Source organism: Alexandromys fortis, unplaced genomic scaffold, assembly GCF_014885135.2.
Source record: "Alexandromys fortis isolate MF-2015 unplaced genomic scaffold, M_Fortis_MF-2015_v1.1 scaffold_9, whole genome shotgun sequence".
NCBI lineage: Eukaryota > Metazoa > Chordata > Mammalia > Rodentia > Cricetidae > Alexandromys > Alexandromys fortis.
In genome coordinates, this window is record NW_026067892.1 from 7,357,436 (window position 1) to 7,375,920 (window position 18,485).

Below are 18,485 nucleotides of genomic sequence, written 5' to 3' on the forward strand. Positions count from 1 at the left end.
CATTTAGGATGATGTGCTGTAGCTTTTATTAGTTTTTTTTAAATATTTGTTTATTTATTATGTATACAATATTCTATCTGGCATGTATGCCTGCAGGCCAGAAGAGGGCGCCAGATGGTTGTGAGCCACCATGTGGTTGCTGGGAATTGAACTCAGGACCTTTGGAAGAGCAGGCAATGCTCTTAACCTCTGAGCCATCTCTCCAGCCCCCTTTTATTAGTTTTTAAAACTTCTTTGGGGATTTCCACATCATGCACCTCAATTCAGTTCACCTCCCGCTCCCCCTATATCCTGCCGTCCCTGTTGCTCCCCCCCCCCCATGAAAGAGAACAAAACAAAGCAAGCAAACAAACAAAAGCAAGAGCAACAACCAAAAATGACTCTCTAGTAAACCAAAGCAGAACAAAAACTACAGCATGAACACAAAAATCTCTGCTTCTCCTTCTTTCCTGACTCCCCACCACCTCTTCATCTATCCTGGTGGCTTGGGAGGCTTCGGTGTGTCATATAGTGTACCCCTTTGTCCATCACGTCCCACCAGTCCTTGCTCTGGTTCAAGGTCACCAGTCACTTCATGTGCTCCAGTGTTGGGAACATTTGGAGTCCTGGCCTCCAGCTGTTCTTCCCTGCTAGGGATCTTTACTTTCCTTCTGATTTGAATTACTGAAAGCTGTGTCAAAGTTGTTTACCAGCTCTGCTTCACGAGCACGTGTTGCCTTGACCTTGAGGATCAGAGGATAAGGTTTTCACCTGTTGGCCCACATGACTGTGTAGGGTCTATAAGCCTCCGTGGTGCTATTGAATCAGGGGCTTCTTACCAGTGAGTAGAGGTCCGTGTCTCTGTCTCTCTCTCTTTCTCTGTGTGTGTGTCTTTGTGTGTTTCAGTCTCCAGCCCCCTTGCCCAAAGCTCGCAAACTGTATGGTAGCGCATAGAGCGCAGACAGGCGCTGTGCGCCGCACTCCAGCAGGACCTAGATGAGATGGATGCCAGTTGTGGGCATGGGTGTTAGCCAGGCAGGTCAGATGGAGCCACTGGGACAACCCGCCTCAGGTGCAGTGTCGGAATCAGCTACCCTACATCCATGCCCTCAGGGTAGGTTCTTGTCACCTGTGGTGAGGCGTGGGGTCCCAGATTTCATGAACGCTTTGTGTTAAGAATTTGTTGGATTGAATGTTTTCTTTGACCAATGAATCTACTTCCTCTATAGTATCTTCAATACCTGAAATTCTTTGTTGGAGTTGAGGAAAGATAGTTATAATTATAAAAGATAGATTAAATATAAAACTTTAGACTCACAAATATAGAATAGATGATAGAGTTTGTCAAATGCAAATAGACTAAATATTAAAACTATAATTCTTGCTTGATAACTGTTTGGTTATATGTAATTTTACTATGTTAAAGTTAAAATCTTCCTTTTATTTAGACAGAAAAGGGGAGGTGATGTGGAATTTCCCTCTGTATGCTGTTAATATCATTGGTTAATAAAGAATCTGTTTGGGGCCTTTTGCAGTGCAGAATAGAACAAGGCAGGAATTCCAAGCAGATAGAGGAGGAAAGAGTAGGCAGAGTCAAGGAGAAGCCATGTAGCTGCTGCAGGAGATAGATGCTGGATGCTGGACAGAACCTTACTGGTAGGCTACAATCATGTGGCAATACACAGATTAATAGAAATGGGTTAATTTAAGATCTAAGAGCTAGCCAATAAGAAGCATGAGCTAATAGGCCAAGAACTGTTGTACTAATACAGGGATTATTTCAGGTTTGGGTGGCCAGGAAACAAATGAGCAGCCTCTGCCAACACAAAGGGGGATACAAGTCTCCTACCTGAGTCCCAGCTTAGTGTGCCAGCTATGGGTCCTGTGCAGAGAAAGGATCTATAAAGTCACAAAAGAATGGACATGGTAGAAGAAAAGGCTGAAAGGGGCCAGAGGAGGAGCTAGTGGAAGAAAAAAACTTCACAGTTAACTTAGTTTGTCATTGGTTTAAAAAAATACAACATGAGTGTGTGTGCAAGCGTTTTTATTTCTGCATCAGCTGTAATTGATAGTTTTTCTAGGTATTATAATCTGAGCTGGCATCCGTAGTCACTTAGAGCATGTAGAACACACACACATATGTATATATACACACATATATGCATATACATGTGTATAAATATATATATATATAAAGCATTTAAAAGCAATTCTTTCATAATGGTTTCACATTGCTAAGAAGATTTCAGCCAGAAGAAAATTACAGGCATAAAAGGATGAAAAATAAATATTCTCTTTCTCTCTTTTGAAGAAAAATATCAAGTCCTAATTTCATATTTCAGACTTTCTTTACAAGAGCACAACATAAATAATTCAGTCTCTATGTCTTTGTTAGAATAAAATAGTAGAACATGGGTAATTAAGGATGGCCATAATGCTTGTATAAAAGTACCAATGTGGAACATTGGAAACAATTATTTATGAACAAGCACTGCCCAGTATCAGATTGTGTGAATATATTTGAGCCACATAATCTCCCTAGGAAAGGTGTGTGTGTGTGTGTGTGTGTGTGTGTGTGTGAGAGAGAGAGAGAGAGAGAGAGAGAGAGAGAGAGAGAAGGAGAGAGAGGTTAGAGATTTCTATTAAAGACAAAATCAAGAGATTTAGTTCATTATTATAAAATTCTTTTTTAGTTTATTCAAATTCCTTTTCTCAGGGGTGGTATATACACAAAGCAAATGTACAAATGTATAACAAATATTTGTAAGTACAGATGTAATGCATAAGGCAGCTCACTCCTCAGAAACAATTGTTGAGGAGAAATTGTCTTGACTCAAGTGTAGAGGAGAAAGCATACTTGTTTATGCAGTCACATGACACTAATTCATTTACATCTTACATCAAGGCATCTCTTATACAAGCAAACATTTAACTGGGGGCTTGCTTGTAGTTTTAGAGGATTAGTCCATGATATCATGATAAAAAGCACACAGGCACACAATGAAACAGCAGCTGAGAACTTTACATCCTGATAAGCAGGCAGCAGGCAGAGACTAAGACATGGGCCTTGCATAAACTTTTGAAACCTCAAAGCCCACCCTCAGTAACACATTTTCCCCAACAAGGCCACGCCTCCTAATCCTTCTAAACCTTCTCAAATAGTTCCACTCCCTGGTGGTTAAGCACCCACATCTATGAGCCTAGGGAGGCCATTCTCATTCAAACCACCACAAATATTGACTGTCCAAGATTTTATAAGTTGTAAACTTTTGAAATAGGGAGATATGATCAAAGGGAATAAACTTTTAGATACAAAAAGAACTCTTGTATGTGATCAACATAAAAATAGTCTAGTGTGACTGAAATGTACTAGATGAGCAGTTTTAAGTATTGTTACCAAATATATATGCATGACCAAATAGAGTGACGGATATGTTAATTAGCATGATCATGGCAATCTTTTCAAAGGGTGGGCACATTTCAAATCACTGTGTGTATCTTAAATATATACAATTTTCATTTCCAGTTATATCCAAATAGGGGGAAAATGTTTTTACCCAATTGACACAATGGCTTGCTAAAAACAAGATATTTGTATAGTAACCTAATTACTTAACATTTTCAATTGGTCAACTAACTGTGACAGAGCAACATTTATAAAAGGAAATTTAACCATTATTCTTTGCTCCATTCAGAGTTCAGGCAAAATAGGCATGGACAAACACGGTCACAGTCAGGAGGACGATGGCATTGACGTTCACTACGTTCCTCCACAAGGGCTTCTCAGAGGTGTCAGTAAGCTTTTTCCTCAGGGCTTCTTCCTCCTCTTTGCTCAGCTTGGGCCCTGTATTCTGCAAACCGCAGAATAAGCTACATGCCCTCTTGAGACATCCACGGGGTTGCTCAGGATCATCTAGAACAGGAGAAGCACCAGTAAATCACCAACTAAGACAGGAAACAGAAATCCCTGTTGGTGCTGTACAAATGACTGAGCTATGTCACAACCACTTACAAGTGTCATGGAAATCTATGGGAAAATAGGGTTAAATTTGACTATATAAAAGAGAAAATCCTGCATGGTGAGAATCTAATAAAGTAAAAAGAAATGAAAATTAGAGCGGTAGTGGCCTTGACGTGCCACAATAATTTCTTTTGGTATTCCAGTATTATAACACGTTTATTTAAGAGAGAAACTGTGAACATTTTTAGTTATTGTACATTGGATTCTTTCTTTTTAAAAATATTTATATCAAAATAGAATTGCATCGCTTTCCTTTCTCCTTCTCCTCCCTCCAGCTGCAACTAGGCTCCCTAGAGCCCTTCCCGTGCCCTCTCACTCTCAAGTTGACAGCTAATTGGACTTAAGGCCCATTAACCAGAAGGAAACCATGGCTGATAACTGTAAACCTCTCGGTGATAGTGATGTCATTAGAACTTGGAGAAGAATTGACTACCACCACTTCATTAGAGCAACAACATTCCTTACGATATTCTAAATCTTATCTTGATAGCCACAGGTGAGTGTAGCTGCCACCCTTCATCAAAGTTCTTTTTTGTAACAGATGGAGACCATCTCAGAAATCCACAACTCAATACAGAGATCAACAGATCATAAAGACCTCAGCCCCAGTGGCTACATCTACATCACAGCACCTATGCCTCAGGGAGCATCCCAAAGGAGGCAGGAAGGACTGTGAGAGCCAGAGTACCAGGAGATCTTCTAAACAGTCTCTCCTAGAAATGGCTGCATAAACAAGACTAGAAAAATGAGCATATCAACGGACATGTGAACATGGGAGGGGGGACATTCTGAGGACTCCCAACCCCTTGACAAAGGACTACAGACAAGTACTGATTGCTAGGAGGAAAATTAGCTTTTCCCAGGATGACCAGCTAAGGGGTTATCTAAGACAAAGTGGTCAGTCCTGAAACCATATTATACACAAACAGCTAAAACAGACTCAGCAGATTTATGAATACACATACATATATCTATATATGTGTAACAATAATAATATCAATGAGCTTTGTAAAAAAAAAAAAAACAGGTAAAAGGACTATCAACAACCTCATGGAAACATGCTAAAGATGTGAAGAAACCATGAAAAGAATGTTGACAGGTGGTCCATAAAATCACTCAGCCGTCAGAAGACGACACACAAGCGCTGGCCCTGGTCCCCCCCAGGCCTGGCAGCGGGTCCCACTACAGTGAACAATACATACTGGAGAGATGGAAAGGCAGAGTGTGATGGAGAGAGGGGAGGGAAAGAGAGCGGAGTGGTTCGTGCACTGTGGAGAGAGGTGGAGCGGGAGAAGAGATGGCGGTGAGGAACAGGCACAGGAACAGGTGAGGAGCCTGCACTGCCACCTGCAGCCATGTTGATGTCCTGAGTCCATGCTGCTGCTGGGTGTCATAGTGATCTGTGTGGTCCGTGCTGCCACCAGAGGCCGTGTCTGGGTCCATAGTATACGTAGTAATATAATGCAAAAGAAAATTTAACTCCCAATTATGGGGATTTGGAGAATACAGCAAAGTTATACAGGCACTCGCCCTTCGATCCAACAGTCAAGCTTCTTCAAATCCTCAAATGGTATAGGGGGTCACATACAAAAAGTTCTGTGCAATGCTCTTCATAGTGGAATTGGAAAAATTTGAGATATGCTTCTAAGCAGAAATCTATGAAAAATTCTAATAAAAGTGAGGCAAAACAAATAAATAAATGGTAACGACACAGATACGAAGCAAACGGATGAGATGCAGTGGAAGTGGGTGGAGGGCGGTGAAAATCGTGAGCTTCGTTATTAAAGGAGGCTGAAATTAGGAAGCTGATGCCCAATCCCCGACCCACATCCAACCCAAGTTCAGACTACATCAAGTGAAGGGACTCTAAATACTACAAGTGGAAGGATAACCATAAAAGGTCATGAAATAAGACAGAACAGTAATGAGGAAGACAAAGGAACCTGAAAGCTAGTTCGCTGATAAAAAAAAAAAAAAAGACTAGATTAGTCTTAGTTAGGACTTATGAAGGAATCTGCCTGCCTGGAATAAAAGATGTATTGTGAGCAATAGTGAGGAAAGGAGGCTGTGTCAGACACTCAGGCTTGATCAGTCGAGACTAGTTTGTTGAGTACAATATGTAGTTAGAGCCAGCGCGGTCTGCAACTAGTTATTGGTTGGCAGCTGGCACTCAGCTTCATGGACAGATGATGGAAGCTGGGCGGATGGGCTCGAGATGAAGAAATGGATCTCACACTTAATGATCACTGGATATTGAAGGCACGCTTTAAAAATTTTTTTAGTTTTACACATATACATTTAAATCTCAGAAGCTGAATTTAGAGAGATTAAAAACAAACATAACCCATAAAAGCCCACACGGCGAAACCATACCCAGTGTTCTTACACTAAAACAAGCGTAAGGCTGAGATTACCTTCTTCAAGAGCATGACCAACTTCTTCGTGACTTTCCTCCTCTGCATCTAAGTCAATACGCTCTTCCGTGTTGTTCCAAAGGCTCCAGCACAGGCGGTACAGCTAACCAGAGGCAACACACACGCTCATTGATGTTGGGAAGAGATTACAATGATTCAATGATACCTTGTTTAATGTACGGTTTAAAACCCTAGCTGCTCCAGGACATTACAGGTTAAAAAGGGAAGGAGTCCCACAGACTCTCTAACCAAAACACACCAACCATTTTGAACTATTTCTGTTTTTAATTCTAGTATTTGTCTACAATTCCAAGTAGTCTTCTTAGACTCCTACCTCTGAATTTGGGATGTCAAGAAAGGCATGGACTTAGCCGCGCAGGACCTCCCCTGCCTCCACTGTCCTCTCCAGTATTTTCAGTGCTACCTCATGGTTGCTTTCATTTGCTCTAATAGTTACTTTTATTCTTTAAAAATTCCTGTTGGTCAGGTATAGCGGTTCATGCCTTTAATTCCAGCAACTGGAAGGCAGAGGCAAGTGGATTCCTGTGAGTTTGAGGTCAGCATACTCTGCAGAGTGAGTTCTAGGATAGCCAGGGCTATTAGACAAACCTGGTCTCAAAAATACAAAAATAAATATTCTATTTGGTTCCGTTTCTGGATCCATCATACTTAGATAGCGTCTGTGAGCTGCTCTTGATTTTCCACCTTTCCGCGTGCCTTTCCTGACACACTTGCAAATTCTACCAGCTGCTATTCTAGAAGTAAATCTGTTTTCATTTTAATTGCTATCATTTCAGATTTTCAAGCTTGATCTGTTTGTTTATTAATACCAACACTAGGGAAAGAGAGACAGGAAGATTATGTGAATTCAAGATTAGCCTAATCTTCACAGCACGTTCCAAGCTAGTGAGGGCTAAATAGTGAAACACTGCATCAAATTTAATTTTTCAAACTTAAAGGAAGTAACATATATAATATCATTTCTGGCCACAGATGCAAGTAACAGGATTAGACACAGTAAATAAATACTAATTTTGGGTCATTCTGATAAAACTGTTTTGAATACCAATACATCTTTCAATTTATGATGACAATGTTGTCAGACCTATGCAAATTGGTTCATGATTTTCTTCAACCAGTTTGTGAGAATTTAGCTTTCTTGTTTGTTCTGGATATATATAAAAACTGGGGGCTGGGCAATGGTGGTGCACACCTTTAATCCCAGCACTCGGTAGGCAGAGGCAGGCGGATCTCTGGGAGTTTGAGGCCAGCCTGGTCTACAAGAGCTAGTTCCAGGACAGGCACCAAAGCTACTGAGAAACCCTGTCTCGAAAAACCAGAAACACAAAAACAAAAACTGGATGCTTTTATGTTATCTCTAAGATTCCCTTACCATATAATATAAACACTTAAGATATCATTTCTCATATTAATCCACTAGGGTTTGTTAACCTTCCTTCTTCGGAGTCCTTGAACTCTAACCCTAACTCGCACTGGCCTCATTCTAGTCTCCCCGCTGCCTGGACTGTCGCACCGCTGCTTTGCTGGGTGAGTCTGCAGCAGTGCTTCAGAAGTTGAAACTTCGCAGGATATTAGAACCAAACGATGATCTCATTCGCCCTTAAGATGAGCTCTTTAAAAATCAGTGCTGTTAGAATTATCCCTACTGTCATATGTCCTCATATTTACATTTTCCTTGGGCGAATACTGCTGTCTTGTGTGCTTTTGTTCAATTCCCACTACCAAATGAAAAGTATTTAGTAATGGATTCTGGTAATATGTCATTAATAAAGCTTTTGTTGTTGTTGTTGTTAACATGTTGTTGTTAACATGTAAACATGTTGTTACCACATGTTTCAAGTTCCCAAACTAGACATCTTGAACTGGCTACTCCTCAAGTATATATGCAAATGGGTACTACATCAGAGATTATGAATGATAAACACAAAATACATAGCTGTATTATTACATGCTAGCAATAAACTGAAACAATGTGATTCAATAATTAGCATACGTATTTTTAAAAGACTGGTGTTCCCTGTTCTAAAGATAAGTCTATTTTATTTTTAAAATGATATCATAGGTAGTATAATATTTAATATTCTGATTGTTTTTTTCCTGATTCAATCACGTTAAGAACATTTAGATATAAAGTAGTACTTCCTTATTGTATATTTATTCTCTAACTAATATAAATCTATTTTTATAATTTTATAATAATTTACCTACTTTTCCTTCAAAACATTTGCAAAGAAACTAATTTTTGCAAACAAACTCATTTTGTGCATATATTTCTACTTAAATTACTAAAGGTGGAATTATTAACTCATAGATACAAAAATGTTTTTTAATAGTAGATACAAGTACCCTCCTAGAAATCGTAAAACTCACATATTCACCAATAACTGGATTTTAGAAATTAGAAATTTTTCCACTTTCTTACCAACACAGAACCTTTTTTGGTCAATATGAATGACAGAAATGAATATCACACTTTCCCTGTTTGTGTCCCTGTTGCTGTGTGCCTTTTATCTCCCTTCTCATTGTGGATGAGATCTGGTTTGCCCCTATGCTGGCCTGGCTCAGGTATCTCTTCCGCTCTCAGGTGTTTTGTGGGCTCTTAGGCAGTACCAAGTGCTATCACCCTGGTCTCCTGAAGCAGTGGTGTCGAGTTAGCACCCCCACCCCCAGCTCCATTAGGAAGATTTTGAATTCCCAGTTCATTCCCTAATCTCACATCTCCATTCCCTGGTGTCTCGCATGTGCTAAGTGCAAAGCTCTTGTTTATTAGATTCTAGCTCCAGTGTTAAATTGATTCCATTGCCTGAGCCTGTAGAGTAGCCAGCAGTGTTAGGAAGGGAAGAAATGTCATTTTTAAATGAGCATGGGGTTATCATTCATTACTCACATGAACATCAGGAATTGGTTTCGTTAGGAAGGAGATTGCCAGGATGACTAGTATGGTAATAAAAAACACAATGATGGCAAAATACATATAGTGCACTCCACAGATAATCTCTGGACAGTTACTGGGAGCCAAGCAGCTCCCTGTTCCATATGCAAACTCTGAGATCATACGAATAAGGCCTATCACAAATCCAACCATTAGGCCCCAGAATGCACCCTGAAAAAAAAAAAGAATAAAATCAATGCTTAGAAAACATGATATCCTTGAAGTAAGCACAGTTACCATTCTACCTGTTCCATCAAGGAAAAGTAAGTGGTAAGCCATGAGGAGAGATCTTCAAAGCAAAGGAAGTTGCAGATACATCTTTACTAGTGGGGCGGTGTTGTTCTTGTTTCTCAGGCATCTGAGCACTTTAAAAAATATTTGTTTTGATTTATGTATGTGTGTGTGTGGCTATTTATTTGTATGTGCACCACAAGTATGAAGTACCTGCAGAGGCCAGAAGAGGGTGCTAGATATCCTCAACTGTGGAACTGCAACCAGTGGAGAGCTCCCAAGTGTGGGTACTGGAAACCAACCTAGGTCCTGTGCAGGAGCAGCAAGTGTTCTTAACCTCTGAGCCATCTCTCCAGCTCGCCCCTGTGCATATCTTTCTCTTATATTCTATTCACTATTGACAAGTAATATTTGTATACACTTATCGCTACAAATAGCTCATATTATGATTCACATATTACAGAATGATTTCAATTACTTAATTTCCATATCTGCGGCATCACATGTTAATTTTTTTTTAACTCTAAATCTCTACTGTCTACTCTAACCAAAGCTGAGGTCTTCTTCACTTTTGTTTTTCAGTCTATACATTAAAGTACTGAATAAGCAGATCTATGACTTATATAACTTTCAGGGCTGGTAATAAGCCAGAGCTTTTCTTTTCTCCCAGAGATGAACAGTGCTGGAAACACTTGCTCTAAGAAACTAGCATGGCATGGGGATTAGGAATATGAGCTTTAGATGGCAGAAAACCTCATCTGAATTCCAGTACCATACTTATTAAGTAAAATATGGCAGGCAAAACAGATATCAAATTTTCCATAAAATTTTTAAAATATTAAGCAGCAGAGCTAGCACTAAGTCTGTTTTGCCTTTTTGCCCTGCCCCATCCAACATGGCGGAGGTACGTTTACTGACTGTTCTGTGAGTCATGCTCACTGACCCAGTATTAGGGACATAGTGGGTCTATGTTACCATTAAGCAATTTGTAACATGCTGCTCACAGACCCCACTTAAGTGCAGAACCTCCTGAAAGAGACAGAGCTGTTTGTGCCATTAGCACCAGCATGAACCAGAAAGATGTTTTTTAATGAAGTCATGCAGTTTTTTGCTACTAACGTTGAATCAGGAAGCCTTTTCTTAGAGAAGCCACATCTCTGCACACTGCCAGCAAACCAATCCTATCTGAAAAAAAAAATGTGGCTACCAAGAAGCTGTGCTTAACTCTATTTTTTTGTGTCAAGAATTCCTTCACAAGCTCTCTCAGTTTTTATGTGGATGTAGTTGCCCCATGTTGGGTGCCAATTGTAGGCAGAGGCTGCTCATTCATTTCCTGGTGGCCCAGACCCAAATAATAACACAGAAACTATGTTAATTATAACACTATTTGTCCAATAACTCAGGAATATTTAGCTAGCTCTTACATCTTGAATTAACCCATTTCTATTAATTTGTATATTGTCACAAGGCTGTGGCTTATCAGAAAGGTTCCCAGACCTTCTCCTTTGGAAGCTACATGGTATCTCCTTGACTCTGCCTACTCTCTCTTATTTCTGTTCAGATTTCCTGCCTGACTTTACTCTGCTAAGCCATTGGCCAAAACAGCTTTATTCATCGACCTATAAAAGCAACATATATACAGAAGGACATCCCACATCACCTATAAGAAACAATCATTTATAGAATTCATTTAACATATTTGAGTTTCTAGTAGTATGGTAAATTTTTTTAAAACATTTTGCTTGTCTTCTATTTCCACAGTTTTAGCACTTAAATAAGGTAGGTACAACTTTTAATTTTGTATTACAGATTTTCATGATTTACTTGAAGTCAATACAGTAAAATTGTAAAGCTATAACCAGACCCTGGAAGTCTCTCTAAAATGTGTTTTTGCCAGCATTTTGCCATGACTGTACATAATTTGTGAGAAATGTAAAGAATTTTTATATGAATGGGCAGTATATGGTTACATACTTTTGTGAGGATTAGAAATCATGGTTTGCCACAACTGAAATTGAAATGGGCCTTAAATGACAGACATAAGTTGGACAGAATGCATTAGCTTTGAGATAGAATGTCACTGTGCTCCCCACTTCTTAATTCAAGATGCCTTCCTGACACAAGCTCCTGACTAAGACTCTAGAACTATAGATGTGGACCACTAGACCTAAATAAAAGAAATCTTCCTATCCCAGAAGAAGTTATTTTTGCCTCATTTGTGAAAAATAATTTTCCTTACCCGTTCATTGACTCTTTTACACAAAATGGCAAGCATGAAGACAGCACCAATTGGAGGCCCAATGTAGCTAGAAAATGATGACATATAGTGGAATAGCTGTCCATTTTGTGATGCCTGTACCAATGGGACCCACAGGATGCTGATGACAATTAGAACAATGGCAAAGAGCCTGTTTGAAAAAGACAGTGATTTAAAGATTAAACAAAGCATTATGTCTGCCTCCACGGTTCCTGCTCTTTTATTGGTTTTCCAAGCAAAGTCGAGCTGCTTGACCTTGCATGAACCCACACCATGCCCAATGATTAATAGAAATGGGTTAAATTAAGATGTGAGAATTATCCAATAAGAAACTAGAGCTAATGGGACAAGCAGTGATTTAATTAATACAGTTTCTATGTGGTTATTTTGGGGCTAAGCTAGATGGGCAGCCAAGATGAACAAGCGGCCTTCCTTGCAACAATATCATAGCCTGTTCATTGATTATTGTATAGAAGATGTAAGATAGAAGATTGATGCAGTCAGAGATCCAAAGTAGCTAGAACTTGATCAATTGGTATTGGAACAATTATAAACAGTGATAAATAAAAAAACAAAGCTCAATTCCAGATGGATTAGTATAAGAATTCTACCAAACTTTCAAAGGCTATTACGACAAATACTTCATAAATTATTAAACAAAATAGAAACAGAAAGAATGCTTCCAAACTCCTTGTATTGGCCAGGATTACCCTAATACCAAAATAATGTAATGACACAACAAATATCAAAACCCACAAACCAAAATTGCCAATAAACACAAGTGGAATACACAGAAACTGCTAAAGGAAACACAGTTAGCTATCAGAATTACAGTGTAAAGTATATTCCATTAAACATGGATGGAATTTTATGAAGATATGGTGTAAGAACAGTGAAGGAATAAGTAAATATGGCTAAAATTTTTGTGTCTGTAAAGAGAAAGGTTGAATTGAACATTTCCTGATGATTCTTCTCCATTGTAGAGCTACATTTTCAGTTTCACTGAATACAGAGATGCAGGGTCTGTAGGTCCTGTCTACATCCACCCTCCTCAGAGGAGTCATAGGCAGAGACCAGGTTCCCTCACCGTCCGGCTATCAGGAGCTCTCTCTCAGATGCCTTCTTCCTGATCTTGGTGTAGAGGTCCATGGTGAAGAGGGTGCTGGCGCTGTTGAAGATGGAGGTCAGGGAGCTCATGAGAGAGGCCAACATGACAGACAGCATCAGGCCTCGAAGTCCTGGGGTTAGGAGGGGTGAAGCCTGGTTAGACAAGATGCCATGGCTTATGAGTGGTTTGCTACATCAAAGAGCCATGGAAAGACAAAACTGTCACTCTCAGAGTTATTATGTAATTATCAATGTACACCATCACTTTACTTTTAAAGGTTCTTGGAGATTTAATCACTTAAAGCACACAAAAGGTTTAGAAAGTTATTTGCAACACAGTAAAGGTTCAACAATGTGTTGGATACAATGATTATTCTTGTAAAGTTAATACATCATTACAGAATATTTATAACAAGGTTTAATCAAATTAACCATATTTGAATATAGAAAAACAATGTAGTAGTAAAATTCTTGACTTTAAATCTGAGAAATTAATTTTTAAAACACAAAGCTCTCATGTAGCTAGTTAGTTTCTATGCTGTGGAAAAATGCTCTTGTACCCTGTAAAGATTTGTCACTTGTATTGGTTTAATAAAACACTGATGAGCCAGTTTTCAGGCAGGAAGTTTAGGTGGGATGACCAGACTAGGAGAATTCTAGGAAAAGGAAAAGCTCAGTCTACAGTCCAGATGCAGAGGAGGCAAGATGGGAGTACTGCATTGTGAAAAGGTTCCAAGCCATGTGGCTAAACATAGGTAAGAATTACAGGTTAAGTTGTAAGAGCTAGTTAATAATAATCCTGAGCTAATCAGCTAAACAGTTTATAATTAATATAAACCTTTGTGTGTTTCTTTGGGACTGAACAGTTGCAGGACCAGATGGGACAGAAACTTCCACCAGGCAAATGACTCTTTCGTGGATTTATGCTTCAAAAGTTGGGTACCATTTGTAGATGGAGACTGTGCTTTTGTTTCCCAGCCACTCAGACCCACATAACCTCATAGAAACTATATTAATTACAAGACTGCTTGGCCAATAATTCAGGAATATTTCTAGCTAGCTCTTACATCTTAAATTAACCCATTTCTATTAGTCTTTGTATTGTTATATAGCCATGGTGTAACCTCATTTTCTACATGTCTTGTTTCCTCTGTGGCTGAATAGCATATGCTTGACTGTGCCTACTTTTTTATATACCTCTGTTCAAATTTCCTGCTTGGATTTACTCTGCTAAGCCATTGGCCAAAAGTTTCTATGCAGTTGGAGATGCAAGTCTAGAATACCTATCTGAAGAGAAAGCACTATGCAAATGAGAGACACATATTCTGCAGGGAGGTCATTGCAGATGGTGGAGTTGATGGTGTATGCCTAGTGACTCTATCTGGAGAGGAGCAGTTCTTGGGTCATGGGGATGGATGGAGTTGTCATCCTGACTCTTGTGTCTTCCCAGAGAGGGACTCTAGTATGCACCGTGGAATGGGTAGACTTTGTGGGTTGAGTGAGGTTGGTGATGGGAGTATAAGATGAATGCCTAGAGATGGGGGAGTAAGAGACCTAAGCAGGGGTGGATAAGTCTAGCAACATATATTTTTCTACCCTCTAAGACATGGTATGGATGTTGACTAACCGTCAGGCATCAGTTCCAGCACCAGCATAGGGTAGGCATAATTGGTGCAGCCAACTTCAGTGCCGCACTGTTTCACGCACTCAGAAGGTACAACGCAGGCCACCTTATCTGAGGAGAAACACAGTTCAGTTAGCAGGACTCAACTCAGTACAGTCTGCAAATGGGACAGAGGTAAGAGGCAAGATCATAGATAAGAGAAGCTATAATCACCTAAAAATTGGATACTAAACTTTGAATTTGACACCATGGGTCTCATTATTCCTTGCTCAGCACAGAACTTCCCATAGTGTCTCAAACTGGTAGCTTCCCTGGCACTGACCTGTGGGGCAGGGATGTGGTCTAGCATTAGGACAGACAAGGGAGATGATCCTAAGCTCAGATAAGAGGCAGGAGACTCAGTTTTCTCAGAAGCAGTGAATTCCAAATATAAACAACACCTCCTCCCCTCAGGAAGCTATTACCAGTCAGGCTTACTCAGTTCTAAGCATCTATAGTGCTACTCATGAGGATCAACTGGGTGACAATTCAGTAGGTAATGGCATTTGCCACTTTGAGGTATGCACAATACCTTGATGAAATTTTTACTTGGGGCATATTATAACGGTTGTTTAAAAACTAATAAAGAACCACCTAAACCAATAATACTTTAACACATTGACTTTTCAAATATTATTTTTGTTCACTTGTAATTCTTGTTCACCAAGAAAGTATATTCATGTATGCATATATGTTATATGAACACAACTGTATGGGTATATGTATCTATTTGTACTAGACATTAGTACTTAGAAATTAGTTTTTGCCAAACAACATGATTCCAAACATTGAAAAGGAATTTAATTTGGTGGTTGCCTCAGAGGTACCAAGGTGTGCGTGTGCTCCTCTGAGACCTTCTTGGTTAAACACATTGCCACATACAACCATAACAGCTTAGCTAACTCATCCTAGCTCAGTTCCACCTCATCATCCAGTGCACTTCTCAGCTATCTTACATTACATCCACTCATGTGAACAGGATTCACAGTGTGGTGGTTTGAATGAAAATGATCCCTGTAGGCTCACAGAGAGTGGTACTAATGGGAGGTGTGGCCTTTGGAGGAAGTGTGTCACTGGGGTGGGGTTTGGGGTTTTAGAAGCCCAAGCCAGGCCCAGTGTCACTCTCTCTTCCTACTTCCTGCCAATCTGGATATAGTACTTCCAGCTACCCCTCTAGCACCATGTCTGCCTGGATGCTGCCATGCTTCCCACTATGATAGCAATGGACTAATAAACCTCTAAATCTGTAAACAGCCCCCATTAAATGTTTTACTTTATAAGAGTTGCTGTGGTTATGGTGTCTCTTCATAGCAATAAAACCCTAACTAAGACACAGTGCTTCAAATATCTACAAAGAGACACAGGTAGAATGTATGTGATACGGAAGAGGGCCTAAGTTGCCAGTGTTCCTCCTCTGACCCTCTACCTCTCATTCTAACCCATCAGAGTTGCTCTTATCTTGAAAACCACAGACATCAAATGTAGAAGAAGAGGATGCATGCATCCATGGCTTGCCTGTGTACAGAATTCGGCTGATCATCCCTGGCATCACCATGAGGAACATGGGCAGCAGCTTCAGGTAGCCACACAGGATGCAGGCAGCCTTCACATGAGACATGTTCTTGCCACATAGGCAGCGCTGCACAATAACCTGTCAGGAAAATACAACGTACTAGTGCAACAATCCAATAATGACTTCAAAGAGGCTGAGAATATATTTTCAAGTTTGATTTTATAATGAGAAATCATATTGTTGGCAGTGGAGAGATGAACAGGGGTTAGAAGAGTTGACATCCTTATCATCATCCTGATTTTCTTTTTAAAGATTTGTTTTTTAGGGTGGTGGTGGTGCACGCCTTTAATCCCAGCACTTGGGAGGCAGAGGCAGGCGGATCTCTGTGAGTTCGAGGCCAGCCTGGTCTACAAGAGCTAGTTCCAGGACAGGCTCCAAAACCACAGAGAAACCCTGTCTCAAAAAAGCAAAAAAAAAAAAAAAAAAAAAAAGAAAAAGAAAAGAAAAAAAAGGAAGATCTGGTCCTTGGACTTCCCACAGGGCAGGGACCCTGTCTGATCTTTGGGCTGACGAGGAAGGGGGACTTGTTTGGGGGAGGGGGAGGGAAATGGGAGGCAGTGGCGCGGAAGAGACAGAAATCTTCAATAAATAAATAAATAAATTTTAAAAAAAGATTTGTTTTTTAATTATGTTTACAGTGTGCTGCCTGCATGTGTGCCTACAAGCCAGAAGAGGGCACTAGATATATACATATACATACACATATGTGTATATGTATAAAATGACAAAAGTAACATAATAAATACATTCAGCAAGATAGCAGGATACAAAATTAACAACGAAAATCTGTAGCCTTTCTATATATAAATGATAAATATACCAAGAAGGAAATAAATGAAACAATATCATTCAAAATTATTTTTAAAAAATCTTGGAATAAATCTAATGAAGTAAAAGGCTTTACAACGAAAATGTTAATTCACTAAAAAAATAAAATTGAAAATTATATCAGATGTTGGAAAAACATCCTGTACTCATGGATTGATAAGATTAATGTTGTGGAATATGTCCATCTTATATGTCCAATGAAATTCTTATTCAAATTACAAAATAATTCTTCATGGAAGTTGAAAAAACTCTTAAACTTAATATGAGAATAGAACAAAACAAAAACAACCCTGAAAAAGAAAACACTGCTAAAAGGTTTTGTTTGATTTCAAGCTATTCCAGTGCTATAGTAATGAAAACAGCATGCTATTGACATGAAGACAAGGTCATTGACCAATGGGAGAGAATTGAGAGCCCACTTAGAGACCCACACTTACACACCCATGTGCTTTTTTTTTTTAAAAGAACCCAACAATATACATTTGAGGGAAGGCAGCATCTTTAACAAAGTAGATAGTTACATGTAGAAGAACAAAACTAGGTTTTTATCTCTAACCTTGCACAAACCTCAACTTCAAATGGATGGGGGACTTCAATATGAAATTTGCTACCCTGAACCCAATAGAGAGGGAAGTAAAGAATATGCTTGAGCTTTTGGCCATAAAAGACTTTCTGAACAGGATCTTGATAGTGCAGGCATAAGACTCATATTTAATTTAAAGGGACCTCATGAAACTGATATGTTCCGTATAGCAAAGGGCATCATAGCTAGAGTAAAGGGACAGTCTACAAAACTGAAAAAATCTCTACCAACTGTACATCTGACAGAAAACTGGTATCTAGACTATATAAAGAACTCGAACAACTTTAAACAGCATATATAGATAGATAGATAGAGAGAGAGAGAGAGAGAGAGAGAGAGAGAGAGAGAGAGAGAGAGAGAGCATATAAATGTGTATGTGAGAGAGAGGAGGTGTTGGGACAACAGGAGATAGGGCTGTGTGGTAACTAAAAAAGGAAAGTTGAATTCTCAACCAAAAGAAAAGTCCTGAAAGTAAAAAGTCTCAAGAGAGAGAGAGAGAGAGATAACAAGCATTTGAATCAATTCCAACTTCCAGGAAAGTTAATGACAAAACTCTGATCTCAGTGTGTCACTGTGTATTCAGAGAGAATCTATGTCTTGAGAAATGACAACAGTTATGATGTGTCACAGAGGATACTAAATACAATGATTTAGGAATGGAAATAAATACTAAGACATCTAAGTGAGAGAGCTAAATGCATTCCTCTCTCAGGGGAGGGAGACATAATGTAGGGAGGAGGGACCAAAACATCTGTTTCCTAGAAGACAAGACTTATAGAAGTGTCTGACACTTTAAATACTCTTTATGTGTACAAATTAGAAGCTAGATGCTGTGACACGAGACAAAAACATAAGCACAGTCCCACACGCAAACAT

At 39.4% G+C, this 18,485-nt stretch overlaps 1 protein-coding gene across 1 annotated transcript in view; it reads right to left on the reverse strand.

Moving 5' to 3' along the window:
* Positions 1-2,705: 2,705 nt before the first annotated feature.
* LOC126501197 (solute carrier family 5 member 4-like) overlaps positions 2,706-18,485 on the reverse strand; it is a 31,348-nt gene continuing 15,568 nt past the window's right edge. The window contains exons 9-15 of the mRNA XM_050141747.1: positions 16,141-16,276; positions 14,590-14,697; positions 12,943-13,093; positions 11,838-12,006; positions 9,323-9,538; positions 6,415-6,517; positions 2,706-3,892 (exon numbers count right to left, since the gene is read on the reverse strand). Coding sequence (XP_049997704.1) covers positions 3,678-3,892; positions 6,415-6,517; positions 9,323-9,538; positions 11,838-12,006; positions 12,943-13,093; positions 14,590-14,697; positions 16,141-16,276 — 1,098 coding nt within the window. The 3' untranslated portion in view covers positions 2,706-3,677. The remainder of the gene's footprint in view (positions 3,893-6,414; positions 6,518-9,322; positions 9,539-11,837; positions 12,007-12,942; positions 13,094-14,589; positions 14,698-16,140; positions 16,277-18,485) is intronic.